We start from the raw sequence: 22,170 nt of genomic DNA on the forward strand, positions 1-22,170 counted from the left end.
AGAAGATCCCTTCCTTCAAATAAAGTAATTGTGATCCAATACAGAAAATAGAACAAAATGTAACTGTTATGGTTGAAGTGGAAGTGGGACCCCCAGAGTCCTTATTCTTTCTTCAAATCCAACTCTGCCTGACTGTATTAGAGTAACCCTTGATATACCTTTCTGGAACTCCCAGGGCTCCTCAGAACATTATTTCAAAGCTACCAATCAAATCCATCCTCTTCGTTTCAGACATGAAGAAACAAATGTCCAGACTGGGAATAGAACTAGCCCAAGACCACAGAGCTATGGTCCTCTGGGTCCTCTATGTGTACAGACTTACATATGAAGCAATTTAAAATCCAGATAATATACATACAAGAGCCTTCTAGAGACTGGCACAATTCTATAGTTCTCTCTGTAAATCCCACATCATCTATAACACTGCTTTCACCATAAGCAGGGCTCAGAAATTACATTTGGAGTGACAAAATGAATGCAAATATGTAGTAAGTTTAGGGTATTGAATGTAATTTCAGTAGCCTAAGAGAAAGAAAAACATTACCACAGGTGGGGAGGATTTGGTTAATTCAGTCAACATTTATTAAGAATTCATAAGTGCCAGGAACTGGGAAGAACAAACTGGGTATTCACAAGGTTCTGTTTATTTTTTATATTTTAATTCATTTCTTTATTTTTGAGAGAAAGTGCATGCACACAAGAGTGGGGGAAGGTCAGAGGGAAAAGGAGAGAGAGAATCTTAAGCAGGATCCACACCCAGCATGGCATCTGACATGGGGCTCAATCTCATGACCGTAAGATTATGACCTGAGCCAAAATCATGAGTCAGACACTTAACTGACTGAACCACCCAGATGCCCCCAGAAAGGTTCTGTTTAATAATAGTTATTTGTGTGTGTGTGTGTGTCTAGTATGTTCCTGCAATTGTTAGCTGTTTTATATGTCATCTAATTTAATCATTATCACCAGCATATGAATAGGTGTGTTTAGCTTCATTTTTGAAAAATCTGAGGCTGAGAGAAGTAAAGTGGCTTGTCAAAGCTCACAAACCAGGAGACAGAGAATTCATTGTGCTGAGCCTAATCAACCTTTGCACCATACCAAGGAACTTTCCTCATATGATATATTTCAAGTGACAGAAAACAAGCCAATGGGGGTGAATTCTTGTCCTAGTGCAGTCACCGATTTTTAGGGTGAAATAGGGCACATCCTGGAACCTCCTGGAACCATGGAAATTCTACCTGAGAAGTAGAATTCAGTGTAGACTTGCACAGAGGTCTTGGATGACTCCATGAAGTAGAATCTGTGTCACGTTTGGCTCAACAAGTGAGGAAAGCATTCAAGTCATTAAAGATGTTATTTTATGTAGAAAAATTACTAATGAAATCCTCCCAAGAGGCTAAGTGCAGCTGGTATGGCCACAGAATTGCAAGAAAACCACCGGATACTTCCTTAGGGTTTCTCACAGTCACTGGGGCCACAGTGTTACTTAACTGTTAAACAAGGATACCTGACCTCCATAGGCCATAGCCTATCCAGACAGAATCCCAAGTCAAAATAAAAACATTCAGCTGGCTGACTTCTTTCCAATGGCTTTTTGCTGGCTAATGTGGAAGAAGAAGGGTAGAAAGAACGAGAGGTTCTAAGGCAATGGAACATCCATTCTGGGACCAGATGTGACAGGCTCATCCAACTTCGGAGGTTGCTTAGCCTCAACACTCACACAACAAGCAGGGTAGGACATCTGGGACCTGTAGGACTTGAGGATGGGCAGATCAAGTAAAGATATTGGCTAGTGAAGATGGATAAAAAAAAAGCTGCACAGATTTATTGATAAGGAAATGGTAAAAAATGGACAGATCCAGAATATATTATATACGTATAGCCCACCAGGTCTTACTAATGCAGTGATTTTTAACTTTTTTTTTTTTTAATTTATTTTATTTTTTTTTATTTTTGGGACAGAGAGAGACAGAGCATGAACAGGGGAGGGGCAGAGAGAGAGGGAGACACAGAATCGGAAACAGGCTCCAGGCTCTGAGCCATCAGCCCAGAGCCTGACGCGGGGCTCGAACTCACGGACCGCGAGATCGTGACCTGGCTGAAGTCGGACGCTTAACCGACTGCGCCACCCAGGCGCCCCAATGCAGTGATTTTTAAAGTGTGATCCCTGGACCAGCAGTAACAATATTGCCTGGGAACTTGTGAGAAATGCAAATGCTCAGGCTCCACCCCAGATCTACTTAATCAGACTCTGGAGACAGGACCCAGCAATCTGTTTGAAGGGTCCAGCAGGTAGAGCCTGATGCATAACCAGTATGCTAATGTTTAATAGTCACTGAACTAATGCTTCAGATGTAGGGAGTCGGAGAGGGAGGAATAAAAAATTATTCCAGATTTTGGGTTGGGGTGACATTTACTGATGGGGCAGACTAGGAAAGGGGAATATTTGGGATGGGGGTGGAATTGAAAGTTCTGTTGGGGCCTGTTTGAGATGCCAGTGGCACATTCAGTGGGGTTGGTTAAGTGGGAAGTTGGATATGTGAGTCTGGAACTCAGGAGACAGATCAGAGCTATTCATCTTGATTCTAAGATCCTTGAGAGAAGGTCTAATTTATCTTAATGGTTCCCACAGAATATCCCAGCCTGGTGTATAGCACAGATCAGGCGGTTGGTAAATGTCACTTAATGAAGAAAAAAGAGCCAGCTTTTCTGGCTTACTCTAGTCTAGCTAGAACACTCCGTAAATACTGAGTGTTCTTCCATTTTATATTTATTTGCTAATCTGGGAAAACAGCTACTGTCAGAAAAGCAGGTATCTTAGAACAGTTCAGTTTGAAGACTTCATTACAGCTATCAAATGTCAACTCCTCTCCATTCTCTCTCCTGTGATGGGCATTGTTTGGCTTGACTTGCCCATTCCTAAATCACAGAGGTACCAGATCTCCTGTGATGAACTGTTGAGTGAGCACTGGGGATGTGTCAGTTCTCAAGCCAGGTGACAGAAGAACCTGCTGAAGCTGCCACAGCAATGACTGAATGAAGTAAGGAAAGGAGATGTCAATTCAAAACTTTATCAAAAGGCAGAATAACTTGAGTGGAATAATAAATTTCTGTAAGTTTCCTTGTGGGAGCCCAAAAAGTTAGTGATCCATTTGGACTGGGGAATGTGGAAGGTTTTGAATAAGAGGCAGGGTTTGTTCTGGGTCTTCCCTGAAAAAAAAAAAGAGTAGGACTTATAGGCTTAGAATGAGGGAAGGGAATTCAAGAATGAGGGACTGACACTGGCAAAGGCCTACAGGAACGAAAATTTGTGAGAGAGCAAGGAACATTCATGTAGATAAAGTATAGGTTGAATGAAAAGGAGTAGTAGCAGATAAGATTGGAAAGGTGGGCCTGGGCCAGCCTTGGGGGGGGGGGCATGAATATAACAATTGTAGGCAAATAGCAGTCCAGTAGACATACAGTAAGAAATGACCTACAGCAAGAAATGATTTTCATATTGTGACTCAATACACACATAGACAGATAAAAACTTGAAAACAAAAGTTTGTGAGAAGAACACCTACCATTTCTTATGTAATGTATGTTTATATTTTCTATCTTATTTTATTATTTTTTAATTTTTTTAATGTTTATTTATTTTTGAGAGAGAGAGAGACAGACAGAGACAGAATGTGAGCTGGGGAAGGGACAGAGAGAGGGAGACACAGAATCCAAAGCAGGCTCCAGGCTCTGAGCTGCCAGCACAGAGCCTGATGTGGGGCTCGAACTCACAAGCACGAGATCATGACCTGAGATGAAGACAGACGCTTAACCTACTGAGCCACCCAGGCCCCCCTTTATTTTACTTTTAAAAAAGGTTTTATAAATGTTACTGGAAACTGACTAATTTATTTCATGAAACATATGGCTCATGACCTGTGTTTTGAAAAAAAAAATTGCTATAGGCAATGGGAAGTCAGTAAATGTGTTTGAAGGATAACATAGTAACACCAGCACTTTAGGAAGGCAGTTCTTATAGCAATGTGGATGGCACTGAAGACAGGGAAGGAGAATGAAGACAGGAAAGTAATTCTGTAGGTACAAATGGATAAAACATTACAAAAACGCAGGACAGTCATGATGAAGGCATAATGGGGCAGTAAGTGTGGAAATGGAGAATGGGGCAGGAATTTGAGCCATATGGCAAATGTAGAAACAATAGGACTTACTAAGACATCAGAGGTGAGTTATAAAAAAAAATGTAAGCAACACTGACATTTAGGTTTCAATCTGAGGTAACTATTCAGAGAATAATGGCACTAAATCATTAGGGTAAGTACCTGGACTGGGGTAGGGGGAAACAAAGTCATAAGATTTGGCCAATGTAAGCATCATATGTGGAACAACCAGGTGGACAAGTCCAGGAGGCTGTGGGATGTATTGGGCTGAAGCTTGGAAGGATGCTAGGGGGTAGAGACTGGGGATTTGAAAGTAATATTTGAAGCCATAGGAGTATAGCTGGATGAAAGAAAGAAAAAAAAGAGGACCTAGAGCAGAAACTTAAGAGAATCTCCTTCACACCACAAAACAGGCATGATTCTGACATATTATGGGTTCTGATTCAGACCACTGCAATACAATGAATATTACAATAATAAAAGCCAAATATTTTTTGTTTCCTAGTACATAAAAAGCTATGTTTACACTGTACTGTAGTCTATTAAGTATGCAATAACATTATGTCTAAAAAAGATGTACATACGTTAAAAATATTTTATTGCTAAAAACAGCTAAACATCATGTGACATTTCAATGAATGATAATCTTTTTGCTAGTGGAGGGTCTTGCCTTGATGTTGATGTCTGCTGACTGATCAGGGTGATGGTTGGTGAAATGTGGGGTTGCTGTGGCAATTTCTTAAAACAAGACAATGAAGTTTGCTATATTAATTGACTCTTTACATGAACGATATCTCTGTAGCATGTGATGCTGTTTGGTGACATTTTATCCCAGAAGTTCTTTTAAAATTGCAGTTAATCCTCTCAAACACTGCTGCTTTATCAACTGATATTTATGTAATATCCTAAATCTTTTGTTGTCATTTCAACAATCTTCATGGCATCTTCACCAGGAGTATATTCCATCCCAAGAAACCACTTTCTTTGCTCATCCATAGGAAGCAACTCCTCATCTGTTAAAGTTTTATCATGAGATTGCAGCAATCCAGTCACATCTTCAGGTTCCACTTCTAATTCCAGTTTTCTTGCTATTTGCACCATATCTGCAGTTAGTTCCTCCAATGAAGTTTTAAATCCTTTAAAGTCATCCATAAGGGTGCAATTATTTCTTCTAAACTCCTGTCACTTTTGATATTTTGATCACTTCCCATGAACCATGAGTGTTCTTAATGACATCTAGAGTGGTTAACCTTTTCCAGGTTTTCAATTTGCTTTACCCAGATCCATCAGAGGAATCACTATCTATGACAGCTATAGCCTTACAAAATGTATTTATTAAAAAATTTTTTTTTGACATTTATGTATTATTTTTGAGAGACAGAAACAGAGCACGAATGGGGGAGGGGCAGAGAGAGAGAGGGAGACACAGAATCTGAAGCAGGCTCCAGGCTCTATCAGCACAGAGCCCAACGTGGGGCTTGAACTCACAAACTGTGAGATCATGACCTGAGCTGAAATTGGGTGCTTAACTGACTGAGCCACTCAGGTGCCCCACAAAATGTGTTTCTTAAGGGTGAAATTACTCCTTGATCCATGGGCTACAGATGGATGCTGTGTTAGCAAATACAGAAACAACATTAATCTAGTTGTTCATTTCTATCAGATCTCTTGGGTGACCAGGTGCATTGTCAGTGAGCAGTAATATTTTGAAAGGACTTTTTTTTTCTCAACAGTAGCCTCAATGGTAGGCTTAAAATATTCAGTAAACCATACTGTAAACAGATGTGCTTTCATCCAGGCTTTGTTGTTCTGTTTATAGAGCATAGGCAGAGTGGCTTTAGGATAATTCTTAAGGGCACTGGGATTTTCAGAATGGTAAATGAGCCCTGGCTTCAACCTACATTAGCCCATAACAAGGGAGTCAGCCTGTCTTTTGAAGCTTTGAAACTAGGAATAGACTTCTCCTCTTTAGCTATGAAAGTTCTAGATGGCATCTACTTCCAATATAAGGCTGTTACATCAACACTGCAAATCTATTGTTTAGCGTAGCCACCCTCATTAATGATCTTAGCAACATTTCTGGATAACCTGGTGAAGCTTTTATATCAGCACTTATTGCTTCACCTTGTACTTCTGTGTTATGGAGAATGCTTCTTTCCTTAAACCTCATGAACCAACCTCTGCTAGTTTCAAACTTTTCTTCTGCAGCTTACTCACTTCTCTCAGTCTTCAAATAATTAAAAGTTTTTGGGCCTTGCTTTGGATTAGGCTTTGGCTTAAGGGAATGTTGTGGCTTGTTTTATCTTCTATCCAGACCACTAAAACTTTCCCAATATCAGCAACAAGGCTGTTTTCCTTTCTTATTGCTCACGTGTTTATTGGAACAACACTTTCAACTTCCATCAGGAAATTTTCCTTTGCATTCACAACTTAGCTAACTGGCACAACAAGCCTAGCTTTTGGCCTGTCTCATCTTTTGACTTACCTTCCTCAGTAAGCTTAAGAATTTCTAGCTTTTGATTTAAAGTGAGAAATGTGTTTCTTTCAATTGAACACTTAGAGATCATTGTAGGTTTATTAATTGGTCTAATGTCAATATTGATGTATCTCATTGTATAGGGAGGCACAAGGATATGGGGAGAGATGGCAAAACATCTGGGCAGTGGAGAAGTCAGAATGGACACCATTTACTCATTAAGTCCACCATTTTATATGGCTGCAGTTCATGGCACCCTGAAACATATACAATAATACATCACAGACCACTGACCACAGATCACCATAAGACATATAATAATAGTGAAATTTTTGAAATTTTACAAGAATTACCAAAATATGACATGGGAACATGAAGTGAGCAAATGATGTGGGAATAATGGCACCCAAAATCTTGCTTGATGCAGGGGTGATACAAACCTTCAATTTGTAAAAAATTCACTATCTGCAAAGCACAATAAAATGAGGTATACGTGTATATACTTCCAAAATGTGTTTTCCCTTTTTAAGTGGGGAAAGCTCAAAATGTGTTTTCCCTTTTTAAGTGGGGAAAGCTCATTGTGTATAGATATGTGTGCATGGGTGAGTATAATGTGTGTGCATGAATGGAATGGGCATGTCAAAGAGGTACTAGTGTGCTCTGGTTCATCTAGTGGTGGCTGCATTCACTTTCTCTGCCTCATAATTTCTTTTATTCCCTTTTCCATCTCCCTTTTTTGTTCTATTCTCCTCTTCCCCTTTGTACATAACTGTGTGCTCTTTCACCACCACTTGAAAGCTTAATGATTGGGTGAGCAAAATAGACCAGTGTGAGATTTGGGGTCTGTGATCTGGAGCACAGTGTTGCTGTGTGGTTGGGATTGTGAGGAAAGACAAGGCTGGACACATGGTCAGAGTCACGAGTGAGAAATGGTCTGTGGTGGAAGAATCTATTCCTGAGGCATTTCCTATTTCAAATTCTGCTGTTGGTATACATGAGCACTGAGTATGAATGTACTTCGTGCTGGGCCTCCACCTGGGGAGTCTGTCTAGTTTCCAGCTTGTCTTAATCAGGTTTTTTGTTGATGTTGCTTGCCATCATCACTGCTACTTCAGCTTAGAAACAACATTATTGTTAGTGTTTAATCAAAATAGGCTGCTCTGCTCATACCTTCAAGGGATTTGAGAATAGTTGAAGAACTGCATAATGGTTAATCAGATTATCAGCATTTTTTGAAATGCATATGCCATGTGAATAGGATATATTCTCTCCCTTTGTTAGCTGTATGACCATAGATATGTTACCTAACCTCTCCGAGCCTCAGTATCCTTACTGTAAAATGGGGAAAATAATTCCTACCAGATTTCCACTAGGAAGATTGAATATTAAATGACCCAAGAGCTTTGAAATTAGGTGATCAACAGATATGCTACCTCCTTTCTCCAGTTCTTTCTTCCCTTTCCTTTGTTCCCTCCTTCTCTTCACCTCCCATACATGTTTACCTGTCTATGTGTGAACATCAAATATTTGTAGTACTCTCCCCACTTTAAATTCTTAAACCAAATGATGTAACCTTTGTATATTACTGTAAAGTTGTCAGAAGCAAGCTAATTTAAATGATTTGGGGGACAGACACACCTAGAATTATTATATCTTCTTGGTGGCTTGGCCCTTTCTTATGTAATATCTCACTCTGTTCCTGGGATTTGTCTTTGCTCTGAAATCTGCTTTATCTGACATTAACACAGCCATGCCTGGTTTCTTTAATTCAAGTTTGCATGGTATCTTTTCCCCTCCTTTTACTGTCAGCATATCTATATTATTATATTTGAAGTGCATTTTTTATAGATAGCATATGCTTGTATCATTTTTTAAATCCATTTTTAATTGGTGTGTTTAGACCACTTATATGCACATGATTATTGGTATGTTAAGCCGCAGCCTGCCATTTTATTTTGTGCTGTTTGTTCTCTCTGGTTTTAGTTTTTGTTTTTTCTTCTTTGTCCTGCTTTCCTATGGGTGACTTGCACATTTTTTTAATGTTTATTTTTGAGAGCGAGAGAGAGAGAGTGCGAGCAGGGTAGGGGCAGAGAGAGGGAGATAGAGAATCTGAAGCAGGCTCCAGGCTCTGAACTGTCACCACAGAGAACAACATGGGACTTAAACCCACAAACTGCAAGACCATGACCTGAGCTGAAGTCAACAACGCAGGGCTGAACCCACGAACAGTGAGACCATGACCTGAGCTGAAGTCAGATGCTTAACCAACTGATTCACCCAGGAGCCCCTTGAACATTTTTTTTTTAATTCCACTTTGATTTATCTATAATGTTTTTGAGTGCATCTCTTTGTATAGCTTTTTTAGTGTTTCCTCTCATTATTACAGTATGTATGCATAATTTATCTCAGTCATCTGATGTCATCATTGTTATCAGCTCAAGTGAAATATACAAACATCATCCCACTTTTACATCCCTTTACACTCCCCTATTTATGACATGAATGTCTTAAACATTTCCTCTATGTACACGGAGAACTACATGAGACAGGGAGATAAATTTTGATCCAATCATCAAACATAATTCAGACAACTCAAGAGAAAAAAACTTTTCTTGTATTTACCCATGTTTTAGCTCACTGTGTTCTTCCTTGCAAGAGTCCTTTTACTGTTTATTTTGTGTTCAAATAACCTACTTTAGTCATTAGTCATTCTTATAAGGTAGACTTCCTACTGATAAATTCCCTGTTTCAATTCATTTTAGAATGTCTTACTCAATTAATCATTTTATTCATGTAGGATATTATCACTGGACATAAGATTTTGGGTTTCATCCAGGATTTCTTTCAGGGTTCATGATTCTCTTCCTTCAGCACTTGGAAAATGTTGTGCCAGTTCCCGCTAGGGTCTGGTCAATGTCTGATGAGAAATCTGTTGTCTTCTAATTTTTTCCCCCTGAATGTATAGGTAAGGTGTTGTTTGGTTGCTTTGGTCTTTGGTTGCTTCCTAGATCTTTTCTTTGCCTTTTGTTTTCAGAAGGTTGATTATAATGCATCTTGGTGTGAATTTCTTCACATTTATCCTGATGGTGTTTGCTTAGCTTGATGATTCTGGAGGTTCAAGTCCTTTGCTCAATTTGGGAAGTTTTAGCCAGTATTTCTTCAAGTACTTTCATAGTCCTCATTTCTCCTCAATTCCTGAGATTCTGTTGACATAGATGTTAGATCTTTTTTATAGTCCCACAGGTCTGAAGGCTGTGCTTAAGTCTTTCTTTTATCTTATTTTTTTGGAATCTAATTTTCCTTTGTTTGGATTTTGATTTCTATAGTTTGATGTTTAAATTGTCTGATTTGTTCCTCTGTCTTCCCCATCTTGCTGTGGAGCCCATCCACTCAGTGTGTGTGTGTGTGTGTGTGTGTGTGTATTTGTATACATGTATACAATTTAAAGTTGATTTTAAAAATGATCAAACCATATGCTGTGTATTAAAAATGTACTTCAAATATAATGATATAGGTAGGACGAGAATAAAAAGAAATGATAACATGGAAACTTGAATTAAAAGAATCCAGGAGTGACTATGTTAATATCAGATAAAGCAGATTTCAGAGCAAAGGAACAGAGTAGGATATTACACAATAAGAGAGGTGAGGCCACCAAGAAAATATAACAATTCTAGACGTGTATGCCCCCAATATGTATGTATGTATGTGGTATGTGTGCATGTGAGTGTGTGTGTGTGTGTGTGTGTACACATACATAATAATTTTCAGTTCATAAATTTCTGTTTAGTTCTCCTTTATGTTTTATATATCCTTGCTGGGACTTTCTATCTATATGCTGAGATATTCAATTTCATCATTTAAGTGTGGTGCAATCGCTTAGTGTATCATTTTTATGATAGCTGCTTTAAAATCCCTGTTGGGATGAGCACTGGGTATTGTATGGAAGCCAATTTGACAACAAATTATATTTTAAAAAATCCTTGCAAGATAATTCTAACATCTGTGTCATCTCAATGTTGGCATGTGTTTACCTTCTCTTGTCATTTAAGTTGATAATCTTGGTATGGCAAGTGATTTATCTAAAAATTAAATTTGGACAATAGATCTCTTTTAAATCTTTTGGTTTTGCAGACCTGACATGTGTTTTGTTTTGTTTGTTTTGTAGGAAGTGATCAGTATAAGTCCAGGTTCTCCACTGGGCTCCTGGTTGACTGTCAGGTTTGCAAGGGACTCCTTGCTACTGCTGGTTGCTGGTGGGACTTCAGCCCTTTCTGTAGGCCTCTGATGTACCCATCCCAGCTAGTGGTAGGAATGCCTGGTTTATACTGGTAAGGGTAGAGGTTCCCCATGTATTCTCCACTGGTAGGAGTTACTTCTCTTGCTCTCAATTGTACCTTCTTTTGGGATTGGGCAGAGGTTTCTTTAAAGTCCAGTAAGAGTAAAAGTCTAGGTCTCTGACTTTCAGGCTTAAGCTTCTTATTAGCTGTTATTAGCTTATTGTTATTATGATAGCTGGCCTTCTGACACACCAAAGTATCTCACTCCCTATCTTCTTATAATTTTGCAGAAAAATATTGCAACATAACCCCCGTCTCCAGCCTTTCCCATGGACCCTCCATGGGATACAGTGGGAAAACCAGAGCCTCTGCACACAAATTGACTGGGTTCCTGTCAAAATCTGGCATTTTCAAGCTGTTTGGCTCTGGGAAAGCTACTTAAATGTTCCGAGCTTCCATTTTCCCAGTTGTAAAAGAGATGTAGGAAGCTCTCCGGACTGTTGCTGAAATAAGCAATAGTGGGTCAGTGAGCTTGGCACACCAGGTGCTCAATAAATAATAGTTCCCTTCCCTTTAAACCCCTGTGGAAGAGATGCAGACCGTCCAAAGGACAAAAAAAGCTCAAGTGTTTCCCTACACTGCCTATATGCGTGAGTCTCACCTAAGGCATTCACTCCAAGGGTTAAATCTTTTGGTCCAACGTCTTATTTCTTAAAGGGACATACTTGCTATCCACTCTCCCCCACTGCTGCTTTTCCCCAGGTTCTGTGAAAACACTCAAGGGAGACTGCCCAACCCAGGCCAAGCTGGAGTGGGCGAAGGGGTGTGGTTCTGGCAAAGCATAGTAGGTGCAGGAAAGCCCAAGAAGTCCACTTGCCAGATGATACTGTGTTCTGAGCAAGGACAACATCATTGCCTTGCTAATGCTGCTCCTGGAGGGAAAGGGTCAGGACACAGGCAACTCCAACTTTGCTTGCCTACCTTACACCTCTGGAGTCTTAGAACTGCAGTTGAGTTCCCACTTTCTGGCACAGCCACCACTTCCCCAGTCTCCATTGATCCCATCCTCCTTATGGAGCACCGGGTAGGAGAGGAAGAAGATGGTGAGTGTGTGAATGCAAAAATGACACACTCTGGAGTGCTTGAGTGCTTGCCATCCTCCCAGTCCCAGCCTGCTGGATACTGCTGCACCCCCAACTCTCAGTCCCTGGCAGCCACCACCAGCCCCAATGCACTGGACTTTGCTCTCAAAAGGCTAGCGTGAGTTTCAGGTCCTGAAGTTGATCAGGAGACTTAAAACAAAACAAAACAAAACAAACAAACAAACAAACAAACAACATCTTGACTCTTAAAAAGCAAGGAGCCAAATACACCCTGGAGCCAACAAACACTAAAAAAATAATGGATTTTAGAATGCTGTCCCCCAACTCCCATCCCAAGATGAAAAAGGCTGTCTTGGAACCAACAACCCCCCCAACCCCCCTGTGTCTCCATCTGGCTTTTCTATGACACTGGCAAGAGAGACGTCTCTGTTGGTCATTCTCTCTGCTAGTCTCAGTTCCGACACTTTCCAGCCTCCCTTCCATCCTTGAATTCCGTGCATGGGTTCCTTTCCAGCCCCTCTCCACAAGTAGATTAACAATAGATACTTTCCATAGGTAACTCAGCTCCCTCCCGCAGCGGGGGATTTTGGGGGCATCGAGGGGGTCTGGGAGGCGCTGCAACGTTCCACTTACCTGATCTCTTTAATGCTTTCCAATTTGCACATGATTTCTTGTTCATCTGCCATGCTTTTCACTCTCAATTTCTCGTCCTGAGAAATGTACAAACACACAAGTCCAGCGATACAATAGACACAACGTAACCACCTCCTCCGGGCAGGGGATCTGAGCCTGTGCGGTAGGGATTCTGAGCAGGCCTGGGAGCTGTAGTTCTTAGCTCCAAGAGAAGCCAGGCAGCGCAAGGACCAGCGAGACTACAACTCCCAGAAGGTCTAGCGAGACATGCCTATTTCGCTTCCTGCAGCCACATTTTAAATCAATTTGTCACAGATAATTATGTCAAAGGTTATGAGGTATTCTAGTGAACGGGGATGTTCCTCTAGCCCCTGCGGAAAAAATGGGAAAAAAATACCCCGGAAGGCAACTGGAGAGATAAAAGACGTACTCACTCACACCCCTCCAGGGGCCCTTAAGCCCACTCATCCCCAAAAGGTAACCAGGAGTCAGTCGCTAATTAGTGGGTGCTTTGAGGCTGGAGAGAAACCCTGCAGAATTCTCTTTTGGGATGTTGAGTGTTCGGGTGGCAGCTAGGGGAATTAGTGGTTTTGGCATTCAGATGGAGATGCGGGAGGGCGGGGTTGGAGAAGAGGCAGGGGAGGAAGGAGTAGCTGCTAAAGCTGGGGGAGTGACCTAGTTCCTTCCAGCCTTCAATCCATTCTGAGCTCAGATTGTGCCAGTCAATGAAGGAGGCAAAAATGAATAAAAATAGGTCCTTGGCTTTGAGGAGCAGGAGAGCCTGTAAGGTGACCCATTAATTACAGTGCAGTGTTCTATCATAATACAGGAATGGATAAGGTGTAACCTGACCAGAAAAGATGTAAATAGGTCTCAAAAGGTGACGGAGAATTTGCCAGACCATTGGGGAAGATAGACTTTCCAGGAGAAGGCACAACACATATATAAAGGAAAGGACAAGTGGACCACGGTGTCTGAAGTATAAGGTTCATATATGGGCTGTGGAGGTGGGAAAGAGAAGTGGGAAAAGTATGTAGAAAGCTGGGTTGGAGCCAGAATATGAAAGACCTTGAATGTCACACTAAAAAGTTTAGACTTAATCATATAGGCACACATTTATTCAATTTACATTTATTAAGTGCTTACTATGTGCCAAATAATACCAAATTATTTTATGTTTCAAAGCATGGGAGTGATAAGATTGGAGGGATGTCTTAGGGAGGTAACTCTAGAGGCCAAATGGAAAATGATTTGGAGGAGATGAGAGCTTGTAAGAAATAGTTACTTCCAAAGCACAGACTGGGCCAGAGAGCTGGACTTTACAAAAAGAAGACTTTGGCTCACTCTCAACTAAAGGTGAATCAGAGTCTCTCTGAATGAGCTTTCCCTTTCTTTTTCTGGGCCTCAGTTTCCTTATTTGAAAAATGAACCTATCTAGCCCCACTTCAAAGGCTTGTTATAAGTATTCAATGAGATCATCCCAATGGTACTGAATACGGGCTTGGTAATTTTTAGGTGCTAGAGAAAAGTTAGTAGAATATATATCTCAGGACATTGTGGATGTCCACATTGATTTTTTAGAGGTTCTATAGGGAAAAATGAAGCCCCTCTCTTCTTTGGATCCCAGAAATACCTTTCACAACCAGGAAATTCTCCATGGTGTCTAGCCCAATACTTTCTTGATGGTCTTTAAGATCCCTGTCATATAGTTCCACTAGTAAGCATTTGAAGACTATTGAGTTAACTTGTCACAAAGACTATGGGTCTGAGCTACCCTACCATAGAGTCCAGAGGCAAGAATTGGGCCAAGCTGTGTCCTGTAAGAGGAGGGCAAAGGGTACAAGTCTGTGTAAGTGCCTGGCACATATCAGCTACTAGTGCTGAGAGCTGCATGTACAGTCCCTCATTTCATCCTCACAACCACTATGAAGGTGGTAAGTAGGTTCATCTCCTTTTACCAGGAAAAGAACGGACTCATATAGGGAAAGTGGCTTGGCCCAGTGGCTCAAGGCCAGCAACTCTTAGCTTCTATGAGTTTACCTTGGCTTCTTGACCTCTTCAATAACAGGTATCTCACCTGCTCTTTACTGAGTTGTAAGAAACCAGGGTAGTTAGGATAGGAAGGAAAATGTTATAGATAAACAAAGGGAAATATAAATTATAGCCTTCTGCCCCTTTTCCTGAAGCAGTACTTAAAACAATATTCAAGCCAAACTGATAGTCTTCTTATAGTAAGTGTTCAATAACTCTCAATTGATTAGAAGTTTGTAATGGATGAGAGAATATTTAGGAGCTGTGCTAGCAGTGAGTTCTAATGCATTATTTTTTAACGTTTATTTATTTTTGAGACAGAGAGAGACAGAGCATGAACAGGGGAGGATCAGAGAGAGAGGGAGACACAGAATCTGAAACAGGCTCCAGGCTCTGAGCTGTCAGCACAGAGCCCGACGCGGGGCTTGAACTCACGGACCGTGAAATCATGACCTGAGCCGAAGTCGGACGCTCAACCGACTGAGCCACCCAGGCGCCCCTCTAATGCATTATTTTATTAGAAAAACTGATTGCTTTGAAGCGGTGGGAAAAAATCTTAGTCCTATCAGGACCAGCATTGTCCTCATTGCTATGAAACAGGTAAGGAGGGCAAGGAATGTTGGGGTGAATACCATTAAAACACAAGGATTTAGTAAAGAAGAAGCCAGCCAGTTGCTTGTGGGCATGATACTTTCATGAAATAGATCAAGATTTAAAGAGTAGAGGCCAAACTGTTTGAATTTGTGTATCTTTTCCTGTATTTCAACAGTGAACTGAACACTAAGAGAGGAGGCAGAGATGCAATTGCCTTTCAAAACGTGCTGCAAAGTACTTATTAAATTTCTCAAACCATGTTTCTTTTTAAAAAAAATTTTTTTAACGTTTATTTATTTTTGAGACAGAGAGAGACAGAGCATGAACAGGGGAGGGTAAGAGAGAGGGAGACACAGAATCTGAAACAGGCTCCAGGCTCTGAGCTGTCAGCACAGGGCGCGACGTGGGGCTGGAACTCACGGACCGGACCGCAAGATCGTGACCTGAGCCGAAGTCGGCCGCTCAAACGACTGAGCCACCCAGGCGCCCCTCCAACCATGTTTCTTTCTTTTTTTTTTTTTTTTTTTTTTTTTTTATTTTTGGGACAGAGAGAGACAGAGCATGAACGGGGGAGGGGCAGAGAGAGAGGGAGACACAGAATCGGAAACAGGCTCCAGGCTCCGAGCCATCAGCCCAGAGCCTGACGCGGGGCTCGAACTCACGGACCGCGAGATCGTGACCTGGCTGAAGTCGGACGCTTAACCGACTGCGCCACCCAGGCGCCCCAACCATGTTTCTTAATTAGCATTCCTAAGAGAAAAATTAGCCAAAGTTCTTGGGTCACTCAGCTAAAAACTATTCATTGTGTACCTATTATGTCAGGCACTATGTTCTGCAGCAGAGATCCCATAGTAGATAAAATAAGCTCTGCCCTCAGCAAGCTTGCAGTTTATTTGACCAGTTATATTACAAAGATCATACACAAATATATAGCTATACCCAGCAATTAAGGATTGGAAGAAGTCTGGGTTCTGTGAGTACACATAACAGGAAAATAAACTTAGTCCTGGGCAGAGGGCAAGGTTATAGTCAAAGAAAACCTTCCCAAAGGAAACTAAGCAGAAAAGGAGGGAAGGAACAGGAGGCATCAAGGATTAATTCATATAATCAGCCTTCAAATATTTCTTGGGCACCTACTACATGCCAGACACTCTTCTAGGTACTGGGGATATAGTGCTTTGAATGTATTAATTCAGATTAATTTTTGCAACAACTCAAAGAAGTATTTCTGTTATTATCCCCATTTTATAGGAAAGGAAGCTAGAAGGCATAGAGAAATTAGATAATTTTACCAGAGTCACTCAACTAATAAGTGGCAGAACTGAGATCCGAATTTAGATTGTCTGTCTCTGGAGGCCATGCCCCTAACCACTATGTTCTGTTACTTTCCTAAGATTCCTGGCCCCATGAAATTTGCGTTATAGTGAGAGGAGCCAGGCAATAATCACGGAAAAGAAAAAACAATTAAATATGATAATTTTAGGTGAAGATAAAGCCAATAAACAAACTAAAAGAGAGTAATGGAATTACAGTAGTGGCAGAAGAGAAGATATTTTAGATAGGGTGGCCAGGGAAGTCTCTACATTGGAGTAGAGACCTGAAAAGGAATCAGTCATGCAATGATCTGGAGAAAGAGTATTCCAGGAAGAAGGAACAGCCAGTGTAATGGTCCTGAGGCAGAAACATGCTTGATCTATGAAAGAAAGTAGGTAGGATTCTGGCTGATTGAGGGGAACAGTAGTATATTGAGGAGATGGGCAGAGACAATATCTTGTAAACCCTAGTGAGAAATTTGGATTTTATTCTAATTACAATGGCATCCATTGAGGGTTTAAAGTAATGGAGTAACATGATCTAGTTTTTTTAAATAAAAATTTTAATGTTTATTTATTTTTGAGAGAGAGAGAGACAAAGTGCGAGCAGGGGAGGGGCACAGAGAGAGGGAGACATAATCTGAAGCAGGTTCCGGGTTCTGAGCTGTCAGCACAAAGCCTGATACAGGGCTCGAGCCCATGAACCATGAGATCATGACCTGAGCCAGTTGGACTCTTAACTGACCTAGCCACCCAGGCACCATGATCTAATTTTTAAAGATCACTCTGACTGCTATGAGAATAACAGATTGTACTGGGTCAAGAGTAGAAGCAGGAAGCTAGTGAAGGGCTATTGCGGTTAACCAGGAAATAGATGATGGTGGCTTGGATTGGGTTAGTAACAGTGGATATGAAGAAAAACAGACTAACTGGAAACATATTATTGGATCCAGAACTGGTACGATTTGCTCACTGGTTGGATAAAGAAGTATGGAGGAAAAGATAGGGCATCTAAAATGACGCCTGGAGTTTTAGACTGGATGATAGGGTAGTGCCAAGAACGGAAGAGAACTATAGGGTGTTAGTTAGAAAGGATCCTACATGTGGCATATGTAGTAAGATTTTCACAGAAAATCTGAAGATCAGAAATGGTAATTCACCTGCCTGTGGTCAACCAGTAACTTGGGAGCAGAGATAAGCAGTCCCATTTTCACAGTCTTCCAGAAATTTTTATATTCTTCATCTCTTCAATTAATCTGGCCTAATAATTCTTATAATGTGTGTGGGGGTCAGAAATTGAAGACTTATTCAAGATTCCCTTAGGAGATGGGAACTGTGGGTGATTAGCATATAATTTGCATCTGCCTACATGGATTATGCTAGGTATTTTCAGGCCATGTTTCATCTGAGATTCTTGCTATGTTTTTTTTTTTTAGTTTTTTAACGTTTATTCATTTTTGAGAGAGAGAGCGAGCGAGCAAGCACAAATGGGGGAACGGCAGAGAGAGAGAGAGGGAGACGCAGAATATGAAGCAGGCTCCAACCTCCAAGCTGTCAGCACAGAGCCAGATGCAGAGCTTGAACCCATGAACCGGGAGATCATGACCTGAGATGAAGTCGGACCGTTAACCGACTGAGCCACCCAGATGCCCTGATTCTTGCTATTTTTGATGGCTTTGTGTCATTAAATATCTTGCTCCTTTACCCTTTCTCACCTACCCAATGTCACTGACCTAAATCCCCCAAATGAAAGTGCAGGGTATAAAGAAATGTTGTCAGAGTAGGGAAGGCCCACTCCAAATCTATAAACCATATTGTGAAAAAACCCTATTATAAAAGTAGCCTAGTGTACATCTACTGAATTTTCTTAGTAAACATTCATCAGCTTCCTCCAGAACTCAAGAGAGAAGGTACATTGACTGCTGAGTCTATGACTTTGGATTCAAAGTCCTTTCCCCTACTAGGTCTCAGTCTTCGCATCTCTAAAATGATAAGATGGCACTAATATACCCAGGAACTTAAAAGAAAATATCTAACAGAGGATAGATGCTTAAAAGCCCCATTTTCTAAGCCCAACAAGATGTGAACCTAGGGCCCTCTCTTGTTTATTTCCCTGTGTTATCCATCCCCCCAACTCCCAGTAGATGTGAGTTATTTAAGCCATCTGCCCTTGCTCTTTCCTGTTTATCCTGTTCTAAAAGATGCAGTCATTCTCTCATTTCCTTGAACTTTCCTCTTATGTACTTGTTCGCACAGCACTTGCATTCTGACCAGGAGAGGCAAAAAATCATGTGAACAATTGCTTTTGTTGTATTTATTTCTGTAATGTATTCAGGTTTTCTAAATCTGTATGGATCAGCTTCCATGAAGAGGCAGGCTAAGGAAGCAGGGGAGCTGTGTTGAGGGACTGGTTGTACCACTTACCAGCCAAGCCCTTTCTGAGTCTCAGTTTCCTCATTTGTAAAATATCATCACACTAGATGAGGAATTCCAGGGCCTTCTCTGGTACTGATGTTCCGAGATTCTATTTTCTACCACATATACTTTTAAAAATTCATCAATTTAACTGGGAATATTTGCCACCAATTCTTTCCTCATTAGTTTCTCATTTACTCAGAACCACACAAATGAGAGAAGGAGGCAGGAGACCTGGCTTCTCTGACCAGCTTTTCCATTCACTCTCGGTGTGACCTATGCAGGTCTGTTTCGTCTCTGTGCTTCCATTCCAACATTTTTAACACAAAGGGGTTAGACTTTGTGTCTGGTATTCTAGGTCAGTTACTCTGGGATTCTACAATGTTATAATTGAGTATCTTTAAGGATTAATAGGTAGACAAAAATAACTGGATAACTATATTTGTAACTTTTCTGACTCCTTAGATATCCCCCTGAACACATAAGCTGATAATGGTCAGGACTTTCCAAGATGTGTGTTCACCTGTGTGTTAATATATTTGCTATTCTACTAAATGCTTTCATCTGTATGTTTCATTTTTGCTGGAACCTGTTCCAGTGTTCATTTAGCTTCTATGATAGCAGAACAGAAGGCTTGTTGCTGGGCTCTATCTGTTGTTGCTTCCCAGAGAGATGGTCAGAGCCATGTTCTCAGAGTGATATCATACTGCAATGGCCTTCCTTGCTTTGGCTTTCAAGCCACAGCACTGCTTTTACTGCCTTTTTCTTTGAGTGCATTTCTCCTCCTTTGCTTCTTTTCTTCCTCCTTACTTCAAAATAGAAGCTATCCCCAAGGTATTGACATCAAATTTCTTTTTTTTTCTTCTGCTTTCTCCATCAGAGATCTGATAACACCCCTCCCACTTCCTTCAATTCTTACCTCTTTGAGGAAGACCAAACTGTATGTCTAGTTCAAATGACCTTCAGGCTCCCATTACTAAGTGTCTGCTTTATATCTCAAGGACCAAGTATGGAGCTGGGCTTGTAGAAGGGCTGAATCACATTTTTCCCAGTTTGGGGTATCTTGCAAGCATCCATAGGCTCCTCCTCCTCCTCATACAGATGTTTAAGGATTAAATGAAAAAAGATAAGGTATGAAAAAGCACCCTGTACAATGACTGAAATATAGTAGGCATTCAGTACCTGTTAATACCTTTTACTGTCCTCTCCACTTCTCCAAATTCTCAGAGTTGCTTTGTTTCCCCAAATTTGGAAAGAATTTAGTGAACAGAAATAGGAGCAGAGCATAAAAAATGATAAATAGTTTTTCTTAATTTATGCATAAGAAAACAATGATAGAGGTTTATTTAGAGATGTCAAAATGGACAGGGCAGCATATGATGTGAAGGTTAGAGTCATTGTCTCCCCCTTAATATAGGGCCAAAAAAACACCACCTTTAATTATAGTAGAGCCTCAGAGGGATGATAACTTGTAAAGCCACCATGACAAGAAAAACAACCCCGAAGGAAAATATGGACAGATTTAACTATATAAAGATTGAAGCTATATAATGCAATGTTATATGCATAAAATACAAATAAAAACAGACTAGGGAAATAAAAATAACTCCTAATTCTTAGTGTTACCTCACCCGGGGGTTGGTTGCATTATGAACAGCAGACCAAATCTTAAGTGAAAGGAATTAATCTCAATAAATGAAACCTCAGGCATCTTTAGGTGAATAGTTTGGGAGATAAGTGAAAAGGCAAATATCTTTTCCTGAGTTTTCAAAATCCCCCTGCATAGACCTCATATAATTGCCCAACCTGACTGCCCCATATATTCTTTCCATTCTTAGCCCAGTAGTAGTATGCACGGTGGTGAGTCACCCAGACTCTGCACTTAGGCTGCATGTCCGTGCTCCAATATGTTTAGCTGTTTGACTTATGGACAAATCACTTAGTTTATCTGAATTTTGTTCTTCTCATCTGGTATGATGGTCATTATAACTACCTTTCAGAGTTGCAATGAGAATTAACTTGAGTTAATATTTGGAACTGGCTTAAAACCAGTAAGCAATATAGAAATATTTGCTATTATATTAAGATAGATATTTTTCAATGATCTTTCCACCTTTTTATTTACCACCATTGACAACCTAGCTCCACCACCAGTCAGGTTCCCTTTATCCTCCAAATACTAAGTATTGAAAGGAATGATTGTGCCTATCTGCTTAGGAATGAAAATGCCAAATAAGTACATTAATGATGTGATCACCAATCTGTCATAAAATTGAAGATACAAAATATTTAAATTTCTGAGATTATTTTAAAATATGGAAATTATAGGAGCACCTGGGTGGCTCAGTCAGTTAACCATCTGACTCTTGATTTTGGCTCAGGTCATGACCTCACAATTTGTGAAATTGAGCCCTGCAATGGGCTCTGTGCTGACAGTACAGAGCCTGCTTGGGATTTTCTCTCTCCCTCTCCCTCTCCCTCTCCCTCTCCCCGCCTCTCCCTCTCTCCCTCTCTTTTTCTCTCAAAAATAAATAAACTTTTAAAAAAAGTAGGGCAATTTTGTTCCTGGTCTTATAAAATGGCCATTAATATGCTATACACATTGATTATATGATCTACTATTTGGTATTGATCTATTATTTGGTATTAACCAAATAATGTTAGATAAACCCTACATATAGCACATTGGCACACAAAAATGCATCTCAACTTTATCATAAATCAGATTAAAAATCAATATTCTAACTCTATGGAAGACTAATTAATATAGTTTCCTTTATTTAAATTTATACAAAATTTCTGCAGAATGATTTGGATGATTTGGGTTTCTTGGGGGGGGAAGGTATTCAAGGATGGAACAAAAGAATTCAAGAAACACTTTTTTTCTTGATCCAACATTTCACTTCAACAAATGTTTATTGAATAACCTCCCCATTTTGGGTGTTATTCTAAGGGCTGGAGGTCTAGAGAAATAAGGCAGTTCCTACTTTCAGGAAGTTCATAGCCTAATTTGAGATGGGCTGGTAAACAAACAATGGTAATACATTGTTATTTGTGTTATAAGGGAGAAATTGATACCATGCTCTGGGTTCATATAGAAAGGATTAAGGAACTCCAAATGGGAGAATCACGAGGGTTTTCCCAGACAAGTATTATCAGAGC

General features: G+C 40.4%; 1 protein-coding gene across 2 annotated transcripts in view; it reads right to left on the minus strand.

Moving 5' to 3' along the window:
- The window catches only part of ZC4H2 (zinc finger C4H2-type containing), a 29,978-nt gene extending 17,177 nt beyond the window's left edge, over window positions 1–12,801 (minus strand). For both annotated transcript variants that reach the window (XM_049643895.1, XM_049643894.1), the window contains exon 1: window positions 12,656–12,801. In XM_049643895.1, the coding sequence (XP_049499852.1) occupies window positions 12,656–12,708 (53 nt within the window). In that variant the 5' untranslated portion in view covers window positions 12,709–12,801. The remainder of the gene's footprint in view (window positions 1–12,655) is intronic.
- Window positions 12,802–22,170: the final 9,369 nt, after the last annotated feature.

Source organism: Panthera uncia, chromosome X (assembly GCF_023721935.1).
Source record: "Panthera uncia isolate 11264 chromosome X, Puncia_PCG_1.0, whole genome shotgun sequence".
NCBI classification, from domain to species: Eukaryota; Metazoa; Chordata; class Mammalia; order Carnivora; family Felidae; genus Panthera; species Panthera uncia.